A 15,142-nucleotide genomic window follows, 5' to 3' on the forward strand; every position below is an offset into this window, starting at 1 on the left:
AAAGCCATCAAACAAACAGAAGTCGTCTGAAAGAAATACAAATGGACAAACGAGGAGAAAGCGTCTCTAATCAGCGCTAAATGTTTGCAAAAAGAAAAAAAAAAAAAAGATCTGGAAAGAAAGTGAGAAGTTTCACAGGGCCACGGAGGACAGGAGGAATCGTCCTGGCGAGAGAAAAGTTCTCGGCGGCGAACAGAATGAACAAGAGAAGGCGGCGCGGCGCAGGGGAGCAAGAGTTGAGAATAATTGGCAGCGAGCGGAGACTGCGTTCGCCGCGCGCCAGGCGGCACAGCTTGAACTTAAAGCGCCGTCGCGGCATAATGAAGATGTGGCCGCTAATTAACATATGGGGTGCGAAACAGGTTGGTTGGCACGCGGCGTGCTTTGCAAAAAAAAAAAAACTCCAAGGTAAAGTTATTATTGGGGAGTAATTAGCTCTGTGAAGTTAATGCGCTGAACAATAGCTGCCAGCGCCGCACAATATGGCCCGCATCTGAGCTCGCGAAAAAGAAAAAAAAAAAAAAATTGCCCCCGCTAAAGTGCCAGTCCCTCAGCTAAAATCTGTTGGCGGCCATATGCTCCGGCAATTAATGCAAGACCTGGATGACCTTTTCCTGAACGGGGGGAGAGAACCAATAATTAATTTGAAGCGAGAGAGCGCCTAATACCGCTCCATTAACTTTCTTTGTACGGACGCCCGGCCGCTCTACGGATTGCAGGTACATTGACGGACCTTATCATTGAGGAATCAACCAGAGCTTGTTAGTTCGCCTTCTCTCCATTCGGACACGTTCGACGCGGCTCATCACGCTGCCCTCGGTCGTAATTTGAGTCTGGAATAGCTATAACGGGAAGTTGTTGTCTGAGGATTCAAATGTCAGAATTTTGGACAATCCTATTCTTCGTTGGAAAAATTGATTAAAATAGCATGACTGTTCCCGATTGCCGTGTCAATGAGCTTCGCTGAGTTCCGATTCAACCTTCTGGACAAGTGACAAGACTTTGTTCCCCTTCTATCCTGTCATCCATTTTTTTTTTTCCCCCTTTCCCGAGGTTCCTCAATCCTGTTCCTCCACCGCCAGGTGTCCTGCCTGTTTTCCCATCTCTCCCTGATTCAAATGCAGACCTACAGAATCAGAATCAGGACAGGACAGGACACTGGACCTCGAGGAACAGGATTGAAGACCTCTGCTGTAGACAACCACTCAAACTCACATTCACACCTTTACCTTTAACTCCATTTCTACCAGCTGAGTAAAAAAATGGCTCTTTGACGTCTTTAGCCGTCAATGGCAGTCAATGCGTTGATTGCTCGAACGCGGATTTTTTAAATGTGCGCGAGTCTGGATTCGAAACCACCCACCTCGAACGTGCTAAGCATTCATCGTGCCCCTAACGAGAAGACTGTCTGTCGGGAAAAGCCAAATTGCACCAGTCGCTGTTTAATGGAGGAGATTAAACAATTATCCAGGCGATTGGGTTAGACTGTTTCGCTCCCGAGTGTTCCGGTGTGTGCGGCATGTGCGAAAATGAATGCAAGCCTTTGCTGAGCTTCCGACGACACCGGCTTGGTCGAGAGATTGAGTTAGCAACGCGGGTTAGCCTTAATGGACGGCTTGTTAGCCGCTGTCGCCGGCGCGTCTGGCCTCTCTTAAACCAGTCAAAGCGTCAGTTGGCTTTACTCATTTTAACATTTTTTTTTTTCCTCTCTCCCCGTCCACCCCCCATTACGCTTTCTCGTCTTGCCTCTAAAGCGGCGAGCGAGCGAGCGAGCGGGCTCGATGAGATGAAAGACGAGGTAGACGAGGGGCGAAGTTGAGACGCACTAAACCGTCCGTTTTGCTCCGGTGACTTTTTTTTTTTTTTTTTTTTTTTGGATTCATTAGCCGCGGAGACGTCCGCGTCGCGTTCCAATACACCGTCGGCTTGTATTCTCTCGCGCTCTCAACATAAACTCCAGACGCTCGGCAGGTGAGCCCCTTTTATCCCCCGCCGCGCTTCCCAGCGTGGCGGCCACCGGGGGGAGCCTCGGAGACAAGTCGCCTAATTAGAACGAGAGAAGACGAGAGGGGGCATGCTCACCCTTTCGAACTTAACAAGGAGGCCCCCGGCAGGAGGGAGTTGGGGGGGTAAAGAAACATGTGTGTCTCCACGCGCACACATGGTCACGTTTTGTCCGGAGAATAATTTCTCGTATCGTCGTCGAATGCACGACGTAAGGATCACTTTCCCCCCGGCTGGTGCTTACTTAAGCTCGGGGATAAATCGAGATTTTGTTTAAGATTAATCTAATGAGGGGCCGAGGGTGCGTTTATGGTTCCACGCATGTCTAGTTGGATTTTTAAAGCTCGGCTTTAGTTAGCCTAAACCTCAAGACTTTACAGGATTAAGCATCCAGCGATATTTTGATTTAGGACTGCCCCAGTTGCAGTTTTGAAGTTACGAGACGTCGCATTAACTCATTCACGACCAACCGAGTTAAAAAAAAAAAAAAATAAAAATCTCTTTGACGTCTTTATCCGTCAATGGCAGTCAATGAGTAAAGCGACAATTCCCTTTCCTGGAGAGATTTTGTTCATGTTAAATAACGGTTCGGAAACTCCGACCCGCACGTCACACCTGTTCCTGTTTGGCCCTGAAAAAAGTGACACCTCACTTCTTTGGCGTCTGATAATTGGATAAATTAGTGCCCGAGACGGACTGCAATTGACCTCCACTGTACTCTCATTTCTGACAATGTTTGTCTAATGGCTCATTAGCGATGCTAATTCCAGGTAAAAAAAAAAAAAAAATCAATTAGTCCAAACTACAAACGAGTCAAACGCTGACTTCCGGACACTAATGAGCACTTATACGAAGAACGCGTGCGAGGGGTGAAAATTAAGCGACGCGGTTGGATCACGTTCAGTGGCCTGAATAGTCGTCACGCATGTAGCACGCTCGATTCTGGGGCTATAAAAAAAAAAAAAAAAAAACTGTAAGAAAAAAAAGTCCAGCGGATGCGAGGACAATAAATAATTTGTCCTCCTTTTCACGACGATGTGTGCCACTCTCCTCTCTTTTTCATGAGCTTGATCATTCGTTTCATTTCATCACCTCGTCCAAGTGGACGCTTGAAAGCATTCTTCGCGGGCCTTTGGGAGTTTAGGGCCTAACGGAGCCAACACACACACACATGTGCGCTACAAACTCAGAGAGACACAAGAAGGGACAGCTGAACTCGGCCTCGTTAGGGGGGGGGGGGACGCAATCACAAGGGGCTTATCATACAGACACAAAACACGCACGCACACCCCAACATCGTGAACCTGGTGCCCTCGCTCTGGCAGGCCATTGTCGTGTTGGGATTGCGCGGACAATCTCTTCATGAATGATGAAGCAGCGCGTTTTCGCCACCGGCTCTTTGATGCCGAGCGCCCGTTTGATCATCGCGCATCGTTTTTCGAGATACGAACGCTTTACGGATGCCTACGGCTGCCCCCTCGCCCCCCCCCCCCCCTGCGCTGTGTGAGAGGCTATTGTTGGGGGGGAGGGGGAGGGGAGGGGGGATTTGACGGAGAGACGCTTGTTTGGGAAAAGGTTGCAAAGTCATGGGAAAAGAGCGCTTTGTCTCGACGGGGTCGTGAGGGAGTGAATCACGAGCGGACGTGTTTATAGCTCCACACACACACACACACACAGCTGCCGGCAAATGCACACATATACGCGCGCGCATTGCCGCGTAGCCCGAGACGCGCACAATCCGGAACAAGTCTTCGCTTAACAACGTACTTGCGAGACACAAGAACAAGCGGGAACAATTAATAATGGAACTCACACAAAGCTAATAAACACAGCTGCTTTAGACTCCCAAAAAAAACGCAATCACAAGGCCCCTTATCACGCACACTGTGTATGGCCGACTCAAAGGAGAGAGGGGGTGGGGGTAAGACGGGATGTGTGTGTAGTCCGTCTTGGATGGGGCGGCTCAGTGATACAAAGCGGGCCTTTCTCAGCTCAAAATTCTGTGTCATCTGCCTTTAGAAAGGCCCGGGCTATTAGTTCCGAGCCACCTGGACTAACATAGAGGCTCCACTGTCGCAAAAAAAAGGGACAGTACTTCCATTTTTTTTTTTTTTTTTTTGAGTCGCTTTAGCTCAGTCCCGCCTGAATTTGTGCAAACACTGCTGCATCTGGCCCGGCTGAAACCGTGTGAAACTGTCGCGTGCGGTTCATGAGTTGCCGATCGTTAGCTGGAAATTTGTATTTGAAATTTGAGAGAGTGAGAGAGAGAGGGCGAGAGAGAGAGAGAGAGAGAGAGGGCGAGAGAGAGAGAGAGAGAGAGAGAGAGAGAAATGTACCTGTGGCTAAAAAGCTAAGCGTGGAGAGTCTCTGTCTCAGTCAATAAATAGGTCAATCCCTGCCAACAGCATCTCAAATATCCAAATTCTCTCTAATTTTCCCCCGTTATTTCGTGTTTGTATGATTATGACAAAGCTGCAGTCTTCAACAATCGCGGCGTGTTCACGTTAAAAAAAATTAAAAAACCGCTAAAGTATATTGTCGTTTGCCGATAAGAACATCATGGGGCTCAGTTGCCCCATTCGACGAACGCGTTTGCTTGTCACGAATGGCGTGATTGAAAACTGACGTGACTTTTCATCTCTCTGGCATGCGGCTGTTTAATACGACAAGAAAAGAAGCGTTGATGATCTGCTGCCACGGTTTTAGTACCGCCACTCACCAATTGGCACCGCCGGCGTGTGAGAAACGCTGAAAAGCCCCTCCGATTTCTTATGAACTTCCGGGGCCACGCAAACACGCGTTTATGAAACATACATGCAAACGGCGGCCTCACCTGGATTTGCTGCTGCAGGAGGTTGATTTTGTGCTGCTGCTGCAGGAGCTGCTGCTGTTGCCGGGCAATCTGAGGACAAAAAAAAACAAAAAACGGCACATTATTAGAATATATAAACCGTCTGCATCAGAGGCAATGAAATATTCAAGAACGGGACTCATCTGCAGCCTTCGACACACTTAGTGACACAAGTCCATCTGTCGCGATTGTTGCGTTAGGACACACAGGCGCAGGTGATTTATTTATTTATTTTTTTCCCTGTCGTGTACCTTAAAAAGATGCTGAGTCACCAATGACCATTTGTGAACGTTGCTTTTTTTTTTTTTTTAATCTTTCTTTGCGCTTGGAATCTCCATCCCGACAAAACGGCGTCGAGGAAAAGGTGTTCCCCCCCCGATCTTGTTGTGGATCGGCGGCGTACCTGGTCCTGCTGCTGCTTGGCCAGCTCCATCTGCTGCTTCTGTTTCTCCATCTGCGAGGCGGCCAGCTTCTTCTGCTCCTCGTGCGCCGCCAGGAGCTGCTCCCTCAGGCTGCTCAGCTGGCCGATCATGCCCATGAGTTGGCGCTCTTTCTCCGCCAGGCTATCCGGGGTACCTGAATAATGGGTAAAAAGAGGCGTGGAAAGTTCATCCCGGGTAGGATTGTGGGAGTCGGGTCAGAAACAACAAAGTCGTGGAAAGCAATCGGTGGCCTGTTGCTCTCGCGTTATATACGACCGCTTTGGGGCTTTTGGGGTCCCTCGGACGGAAGGTTGTCAAACCAGATGTTGACTCGTTACTGCCCGAGCACATCCATCATTGTCTTTATTGCTTCGTTTACGTTCAAATAAAAATGAAAAAATTGTTAAATCCGCTCGAGTCGAACGACAAAATGAAAAGTTGCTTTTAAAATTCATCAGAACGGTCGCGATGGAACTTTGTGTGTGTGTGTGAGACAGAGAAGGAAAGTGTCTGGTCTGTGTTTTCCCTGCAGTCAACCCGCCTTCTGCTCACATTTAGCATGGCCTGACCTTTGACCCCTCAGATCCTGACATACCAGCTCCATTACACACACACACACACACACACACACGTACACGACTACATTTCCAAACACAGACCTAAATCATTCAACAGGATGTAGTTAAGGAGACGCACAATCAGCGCAGGGGTCCTCGCGTCCCCTCGTACCCCAAACACCCCCCCCCCCCCCCGGTTAGCCCCGCCCACCTCCTCCGAGTTGAAGGTATACCATTTACTACGCGTGTGAGTGACGACCACAATCGTCCATTGTTCTTCAGCTGCTACCTTAAAGAGGGCCACATTCCTGCGCCAGTCAAACCAGATGACGGCCAGAGAAAAAAAAACAAAAAAAGGGAGGGGCGGCGGTGTTGACCACCTCGCGAGGGGGGTTGAAATGAAAAAGAACGGGAGGAATGGAGGTGAAGACAATGTGCTACACGGAGTCTGACCCGACCTTTGACCCCGACGGGAAGGTGAGAGTCATCCATTTGTCCTCCCTGTTGGTAGTGGTCCTTAACCACCAATCCCCCCTCCCTCCTCCTCACTCCCCCTCACTCCGTCCATCCGCCAACAATGAACAATAAAGGCAACTGTCGGCAGCGCTTGGCTGCTGGAAAAATAAACAGGCCGCTGTCCTAACGTACAGACCCACCTTTGTCAAGCCAGAAAGAGAGAAACGTGTGTGTGTGTGTGTGTCGCCCAAGCTGACCAAGACAAGAAAGGGTCCAGTGTTAAAAAAATGTCGGCCTGTTCAAGTAGAAGTTTGGGGCGGGCGGGGGGGGGGGTGAAGTGAGAGGGGATAACTTAAAGGGTAGCGGGGTGGGGGGTGGTAAAGGTGAAACGATGGATCAAAGGAGGCTTTCTTGTCTCGAGGGGGGTCAAGCACACACACACACACGCACACGCACCCCCATGCACAAATCGGGGGGCGCTTTTTGCGCACAAACACGGCCGACGTGTGTGTGTTGAGGTGTAAGAGCATTCCTTTCAGCGTTTCAAAAAAAAAAAAAAAAAAAAGTGTGTGAAGATGAAGCTGCTTTTCTTTCTTCCCCTCATCAGATGCGACGCTTTAATCAGTAAACCGGAGCAGACGGAGAGACAGAGAGCCCCCCCCCCTCTCTCTCTCTCTTCCTAGAACTTCTCCGACGACCCCCCTCTCCTCCTCCTCCTCCTCACATCAGCTTGTTTCTTCAGCTGCTGCGAGGACGAATCGATCAGCGGCGTCTCCCCCGTCCGTCCGCGTGGTGATTATTACAGACTGAGCTCGCCTAAAAACCCTCAACATAATTAACCAATTTGTAACAATGCGATGCTTGTCGCTCGGTTTTCGGGGACCTAATTAATGACCGAGCCGCGCCCCCCGTCCCACCCACGAGGGAAGGAGTGGGGCCGAAAGATTCCGAGCGAGTATATTCGCATGAAGGAAGCAACCCAGTTAGGGTAAATAAGTGGATTGATTTAAGTGTAACTTGATTTTCCCATTCACAAAGCATGATACAATTTACTTTTGCCTCCAGGTTGGTAGGGCAGAAAACCCGTCTTTGACCGCCAGTCTTTTTAAAAATTTTTATTTTTTACTTCAATTAAAAAAAAAACACTTTATATTTTAGTGATAGACCGATATGCTTTTTTTCAGTGCCGATACCGATACCGATTATTAGTCGTCATGGAAGCCGATAACCGATATTTCAAGCTGATATTTATTGGTAGGAAAAAAAGGGGGAAATGGTGTAAAATTCCCAGGCTCATATATTATAGTTAAATTTTCTATTTGTTGTGCGTTGTAGGAGAAATTTCGGCAAAGTCTGTTGTCGTGCGTGTGAGTCGAGGTGAAAAAGCAAACAGGCAGCTTACTGCTGATTGGCTGCCACCTGCTACTCAAGGAAATAATCAGATGGTGTTATGGGCTTACCAATCTGCTTCTGCAGACAGGGCCACCAGCACACCAGAGAGAGAGAGAAGTGTTCTGCAGCGAGCCAAAATAAACCGTCTTTTAATTTATCGGCCTTTATAATAACTTTCAAGGCCGATTCCGATTATCGGTAAAATGCCAAATATTGGTCTGGCCGATAATTGGTCCTTCACAATTATATATACAGAATTGCATAGCTGGGCAGTCCGTCCATTTTTGGGGCAGGCAGCCGGTGGGTGACAAATTTTAAAAAAGGGTTCATTGAACAAAACTGGAAGGTAGATTTTAGTCCGGCGCACAAATCGTCGCTCGTGCGTGTGATGAACCGACTCGCGTAATGGGCAAACGACAAAAATTGCCTCAGAACGCGTCAAAAGCGCCACTACCAACTGTTTGTGTTCGAAGAGACGTGAGGTAGCAGTGAATTTTTGTTTCATTTTTTTTTGGAGGGGCATCGAATAAGGCCGGAAGCGTACCGAACTCGCGGCCTGAGGATGGACTGACTTATTACAACTAAGTCAAACTCGTGATGCTAATTAGAGGACACCCCTCGGTCGAAATATTTCCAATCTTTTTGAGGTCGCCCATCATTTATGTTCAGGCAAAACCGCAATTCAAAAGCAATGTTGGTTAACGGAGCGTCGTCGTGTCTCGCTGGACTGTGTCCCTAATCAAGTGTCCAGTGAGGCTCTCGCATAAAAGCTCCGCTTCATCAATGCCAGCGCGGTCAAAAGGAAACACTGACAAAGCCACTCATATGGACTCCTGATTTTGCCCCCAGCTGTTGCTGTGCGGGCGCTACGCAGGACGCCCGCCCCCCCTACACGCAAAGGTCAGCTCAGCAGGGTGCTGTGTGGGTGAAAAAAAAAAAAAAAAAACGGCGGGCGGTTTGATCAATGAAGTACACCTTGACGGCCACGGTGCTCTGCGAGGCTCTTTGATGACATATCTCGCTTCCTAATGAAGCGCCGGCGCCGGCAAATGTTTCTCTTTTTTTATATTTTGCTTTGGCTCCTGCATATTCTCGTCCCCTTCCTACCCTTCGGTATATCAGCCCGGCGCTCTTATGGTTATTAAAAGAACATGAATAGCTTCCAATTTTTTTTTTTTTTTTTTAATAATAGGCCTTATTCACAAATGGACTCATTTGCCCTCAACAAGTTTTTTTTTTTTTTTTTTTTTAATTTGCACATGAACATCAACGCAAATCCTTATTTGGGCAATCGGACCGTATTTCATGCCCTTATATGGGCATAGGAGCATGTTCATATCAATTGATTATTCATTATGAAGTTGTGATTGTTTCTCGTCCTTATATGGTCAACAGGAAGTGTCGTATTTTCCTAATATGTGCACAAGGGGCGCTTTAACGTCTTTCAGAAAGCGCTGCAGTGAATTGGAAAATGATTCCGATTAAAAAAAAAAAAGGATTCAACAATCCTGCATTGAAAGATTTCTGGGAAATTTCAGAACAAACAAACAAACAAACAAACAAAAAAAAAAAGAAAGGCCTTTTTGTTGCCCGTCCCGCCATTTATAGGTTGTCGGAGTCCTCATCGCATGCAACGAGTCGTTCTTTTCTATAACTCTTGCGGACGTCGTGTTCAGACGTTGGGCCTCAAAGTCGTGCGACGTCTCACCTACCTTTGATTTCGCCAATGTGCCCTGAGCCCATGGCCAAAAGTTTGTCCTTCCAGTCCTTTGACAACAGCCTCTCAATGCTGGGCGCTTCTGTTCACGGCGATGAAGGACACATGGAGAGAGCGAGAGAGAGATTTAGTCGGCTGGCCAATATGACAATAAAGCACCTTTAAAGTCCATTTACTGTAATAAAGGCAACAGCGGCTCAGCCTAATGGCCGCATCAGCAGGAGCAGAGAGAGAGAGAGAGAGAGAGAGAGAGGACAGGAGAGGGATGCTGATAATCGAGCGAGAGGAAATCTGAGGAACAAAAACAAGTGCGCGAGAGGTATGGGGTGGGGGGTGGGGGGGATGCGAAGCGAGCCGGCGCAAGACAAAGCGAGGGACAAGTGGAGCGCGCGGGGAGAGGAAGTGCGAGAGGCTTTTTGCCTCTCACCTGCTGCTAGAGAATCATTAGCCCTGTGGGCCCTGAGACAAAGAGGGCCTTAATGCACCCGCCACAATGGACACATTATCAGCCGGCGCTTTGTTTCTCCGCCGAGCCGCGCTTACGCGAGCGCCTCGTCGCACAAAAAAAAATCCAACGCGGATGTTTACCGAAAGAGGTGTCACGCTCGAACGCGCGAAACGAAGCGCCGCAAACTGAGGGATCATTGTTTCCCAAATTCAGGCCTGGAAAGAAAATAAGGATATTTAGAGGACGCAGCGTCCATGATGGTTGAAGTTTTGATCTTTGAATGTTAGTCACAGCAAGAAGAAACAAAGCTCAGATGTTGACAAGTGGAAGGACAAACAACAAAAAATGTTTTGAATTTAGTGTTAAAAAAATATAATAAAAAAAAAAACAATTTTTATTTAAACTTTTATTTATTTATTTTTTAATTTAAAAAAAATATATTGACCGTAAATCAAATGAAGCATCTATTATATATGATAAGCTTATCTACTTAAATTTATTAACTTACTAAACGCGTTGACTTCATTTTAGCATTCGCTACAGTTCACTCCTACTGTGTGCCTTTAAGGGGCGTGGCCTACTTAGCGCTGCATTACACAATACCTTACTCTCTCAATTTATTATTATTTTTTTTTTTGCCCAATTCACTCACAACTCAAATAACCCCAAAAAATAAGTTTGGGCTTTCGTCTGTGAAGGTCTCGCTATACATCTATATTAGAGTTGCGCTCTGATGCTTCATGAGTGAAGTGAGTGCTGAGACAAAGGGGAAGCAATCGTTATTTACCGGGAGCCATCTGCACTTGGGATGGAAGGTCTTAGCACCGAGAGAGTTTTTTTTTTTTTTTTTTTAGCGCTACGGGCTGCGGGGAGGGAGATTAACCCTGTCAGACAACGCACACACACACACACACCAACACACACACACAACAGCCACAAAACAAACACACACTCTCTTCAAGCATATACTGCTGCGCCGCGCTCACAGATGAGGCAGAAGTTTGTTTGTCCTTGGATTATTCCCGTGCCACCACCTCATAAATTGGAATGACGTGACAGATGTAAGGAGGAAAACATCTTCATCTTGCTGGTGGGGCGACAGCCTGCCTGTGTACGTCGACTGTCTTTTTATATATTTATATATATATATTTTTTAACTTCATTTTTTTTTTTTTTTTTATTTGAGTTGGAAAATACATCAAAGTGATCACAGTTGACGGACATTTGACTTGACACTCAATCACCAGTGCGCATCGATAATCGAACGCTAATCGATGATGTTAATCGACAACTATTTTAACAATCGATGAACCGCTTTGAGAGTTTTACTTTAAATGGTCCAATATTTTCAGATTTGCGCAGTCGTCCTCATTTTCTCTGTGTTGAATCAAAATAAGACTTTGCAAAACAACGATCGACAGTATAACCGATTTTCGGTAAGTGAATCCTAACCTGTGCGTTTGTGAACTTTCTGCGCTGTCAATTTAAAATGCCCTGTATTTTTTTTATTGTATTTTTTTTTAAAAGGTGATATAATTAAACCCAATTAATCGAATCATAGTAAAGCATCAAACGACTAATCGATTTTATTAACTGTTAGTTGAAGCCTGTCTAAACTCCGATGTATAGCACGAAATTTGATTTATTATTATTTTTTTAAGTCTTCAGAGTTACAAATGACAATTTTGCGTTCCCGTACCCAAAAATAAAATACGTCTCTTCCGTAGGTTTCCTAAGCCCCACAGCCAAACGCTCACGATTCATACCCAAACACGACAACACCAGCGCCGCTCACACCCGCAAATACACCGAAGCATGTCCTACATACTGCCGCGACCTCTCCAGAGGCCTGAATCAACTCCTTCCCCGCCGACTTAGTCGAGCGCTCGATCTTTTCACGTCCGGGGGGGGAGTTGCCGATCAATCGAGAGCTTCACGTGTGCCCATGAGAAGGAAAAGCAGTGCGCTGCCATGTTTCCCTCCCTCTCTTGACAGCTGTCTCACCATCACCCCCAACAGGTGCTATTAGCCCCCAGCGCCCCCCCCCCCACTCGCTCAACAATGACAGAGGCTTTTAAGCCAAAGAGCTTTGACAAGTGAGAGGGACCAACAAATGGCGGCGAGTGCCCGTTTGCCCCGCTCGCTCTCTCTTGTCTCCATCTCTAGTTAGTATTTTTATTTATTAACGGGGCTGCGGCCATTGTCCCAAGTGACAGGCCGGGGACCACTTTAACTATTAATAAAAAGCCAAGAGGCTCTTTCATTGTGCAGACGATGGCAAGGAAAAAAAAAACAAAAAAACGTGGAAAGGAGACAGGAGGAGAAGAGGCGAGGAGGCACGCCGCACTGCAGCCTTCGGAGATGTTGATTGATGATGTGGACCCGGCACGGAACGAACCCTGGATAAACACAATCCACAAATGGACACGCGTACTGTACTCTTCCGTGTGTGTCGGTTCCTTCAACTGTGACCTCTTTGCCCCCTCAGTTTGCTTTTTGAGCTCCTCATAGCTGCCGGATGACTTTTTTGGCCCTGACGAGTCCGTCAAGTGGTTTTTCAAAACAATATATTTTACGAAATTTCCATTTCATGTTGTAAATGGTTTAAAAAAAAAATCTTTATTGTCAGTGATGTTTTTTTTGTATTTAATTTAGAATCGTTTCTACATGATTCCAAGTGATTGTATTTATTTATTTATTTTAAATAAATGAGCTTGAAAGTTACATAAAATACATATATTTTTTATGAAATTCAATTTAATTTTAGTTTATTCATTCAACTTTATTTCTTATAATTTTCTTTGACGAGCGTGACAGTTGCATTAAAACACATCACCCACTTTTTAGATGATATTTTACCTCTTAAACTAATTTTATTTATTTATGTATTATTATTTTTTTTAATTTCCAAATATTTTTTTTTGTTTAAAATAAGAAAAAAAAAAACCTTCCAGGTAGCATATTTTTGTCATTTCATTTCAAGTTATGCGTTTTCCACGTGGTTAATTACGGTTTACTTGACACATGCTCCACTTGATGTCACTTTCTATTTCATTTTAGACTCTAATTGAGCTCGACAGTTGCACGAAAACATAGCAACCGCTCCCGACTCGCGACGCTTGCCAGGAACCACATCATGCAAAAGGACAGCACAACACTTTCCACACACACACACGCACACAAATAAAATAATAACTCCCATTTTTTTTTGTGTGTGTGTGTGTGTATTTGAGCTTCCCCATCCGGCTTTCGGATCTGACAAGCGAGTGAGAAAGACGGGTGGCGGTCCAACTCCGGAACGGTGCCATCTCTCGTTTCTCTTTCACGCTTTCTATTGTTCGCTCACATGTTTTTTCGCCCTGAGTCACCGCAAGTGGCCAGCTCCGTTTTTCCTATTATCTCATATTTATGAAAGGGAGGGAGAGACTTGGTGAGGTGGAGGTGGAACGATGGGGGAGCAGGAGGGGGGGTGGAAAGAGTGAATAAAAAAAAAAAAAAAAAAAAAAAGAGAGTCCAGGGCTTCGGGTGCACAACAAAGGGGCCTCTGTGCCAGCGCCAGACCCAGCCGGGCTCTGAGGAAGACCAAGGATGAAGGAGGGTCCACAGGAAAAAGGCCCTGGCTTTGGACCCCCCCCCCCCCCCCCCCTCTCTCAAAAAAAAAACAGGCTCCACATTGACTTTCCTTGGCAGGCAAGATGCGGCTGTGACTACCCCACCTCCGCCTCTCTCCTCCTCCCGCCACTTCCTTCTTCATCCTCCCTCGCCGCCTTCCCGGGCGGAGCAGGGGTCAACGTTGAATAAGCAATTATCCAAGCGGTGGCGGCGTTTGTCTAGGCCCCCCCCAACCCCACCCCCTGAACACTGAAGTATTGAGACGGCGGCGCAAATGTGACAAGACGCAGACATCGTATGTTTACGTACGATGGCGCGATTAGATTAAGAACCCAGTTCGGGCGAGAGCTAAATCTTTGCGACTGTCATGTTGTTAACCGGGTAAGTGTGTTATCTTAACCGAGTTAAAGACTGAATCAGAGCGAGTGGAACTAGGCAGTGATGCTTTTTTTTTTTTTTTTTTTGGACAAATATACTGTTCTGCTAAATCCAAATCTGCGCTGACGCCATTTTGGCATTGGGGAAAGTTGGCGTCTTGAAATTTTGCGAGTGAAACTATGATGACCTCAAAGTTGACTAATTTGGAACGGCGAGCCAATTCGCCAGGTTTGACCAACTCTTCTTGCTTCGCGCTGTCAAAACTCCAGACCGGCTCTTCTGCGTGGTGGTCGTGTGCGCGGCGTATTTAAAAGATCCGATTCCGACTGAAGCATTTGCTTCGCAGTCTGGCTCGCTCCCCTTCCAACATGCTCCCTTCCGAAAATGATGATGTTGTTATTTTGATGATCAATTCGTGTTTGGTTGAGCCGGTCCATGTGTCTGGACACATTTCCATTGATTCCCTCTAATGGCGGTCCAAATCGCTTTGCCAAGACGAGGGGTAAGGAGGGGGGGGGGGGAGGGAGGGAGGGGGGGGGGGGTAAGAAAGAGAAAGGAGCGCTGTAATATGGCGGTTCGAGAGGGAGAACAGACGTATCGCCAAAAAAAAAAGCTTTTTGTGTCCACCTTTGTGAGGTGAGCAACTCGCAGCACCAATTACTGCCTTGTTGTTGGGGGGGGGGTCGTCTGTGGAGCGGCGCTTGGCAACAGTCGCCGCCACGCAGGGGCCCCTGTGTAAACATCAAAAAGCCCTCCCCCTTACTTTCCGACTCCCACTGAAGCTGATGGGTGCGAGACAGAGGAGAAGCCCGTGAAGCCCCCCCCCCCCTCAGAAAGCGGCTCTAAGTTGAGTTCATAAAACGTCCAGGTACTTGGCAAGGCACCAGGGGGGACACCACGAAGCCCTCATACTAAAACTGTTTGACTTATCGTGTATGAGATGTAAAGGTGACATCACAGGGGCTCATCGACGGAGATTTCCGAGCGCAAGCGACTCTAGACCAACGAGCGGGAAGATGATTCCAAAGTTTTTAATCAGATCGGCGTCTTCATTTTCTATTTCTTGACATCCAAACAACCGATGTGTGTAGCACGTCTCTTTCTTCTGCTAATATTAGCTAGCCGCATCGGTTTAAACGTGACGTTCTAAGAATAGTTGGCGCGCGACGCGGAAAGTGAAAATTTCAGACGGTGTCAGTCAACAATTTAATAAATTGAAAATCTATTTATCTGCACACAGAGAGTTGTGCCCTTCACTCCGCTTGCCTTTGCCTAACAGATGGTGTTGTGGGTGCTTATGTCCAA

The 15,142-nt window shown here is 46.9% G+C and overlaps 1 protein-coding gene across 10 annotated transcripts in view; it reads right to left on the reverse strand.

Annotated features, from left to right (window-relative positions):
- Nucleotides 1-15,142, reverse strand: part of sox5 (SRY-box transcription factor 5) — a 65,890-nt gene that overhangs the window by 26,516 nt on the left and 24,232 nt on the right. For 8 of the 10 annotated variants that reach the window (XM_088288966.1, XM_088288972.1, XM_088288970.1 and 5 more), the window contains exons 4-6: nt 9,395-9,481; nt 5,259-5,431; nt 4,838-4,906 (exon numbers count right to left, since the gene is read on the reverse strand). In XM_088288966.1, the coding sequence (XP_088145092.1) occupies nt 4,838-4,906; nt 5,259-5,431; nt 9,395-9,481 (329 nt within the window). The remainder of the gene's footprint in view (nt 1-4,837; nt 4,907-5,258; nt 5,432-9,394; nt 9,482-15,142) is intronic. The other 2 variants (XM_088288974.1, XM_088288969.1) reach the window with 1 other exon arrangement.

The sequence above is a fragment of the Idiotropiscis lumnitzeri genome, chromosome 2 (assembly GCF_059441095.1).
Source record: "Idiotropiscis lumnitzeri isolate Australia: NSW breed Sydney's pygmy pipehorse chromosome 2, RoL_Ilum_1.0, whole genome shotgun sequence".
NCBI classification, from domain to species: Eukaryota; Metazoa; Chordata; class Actinopteri; order Syngnathiformes; family Syngnathidae; genus Idiotropiscis; species Idiotropiscis lumnitzeri.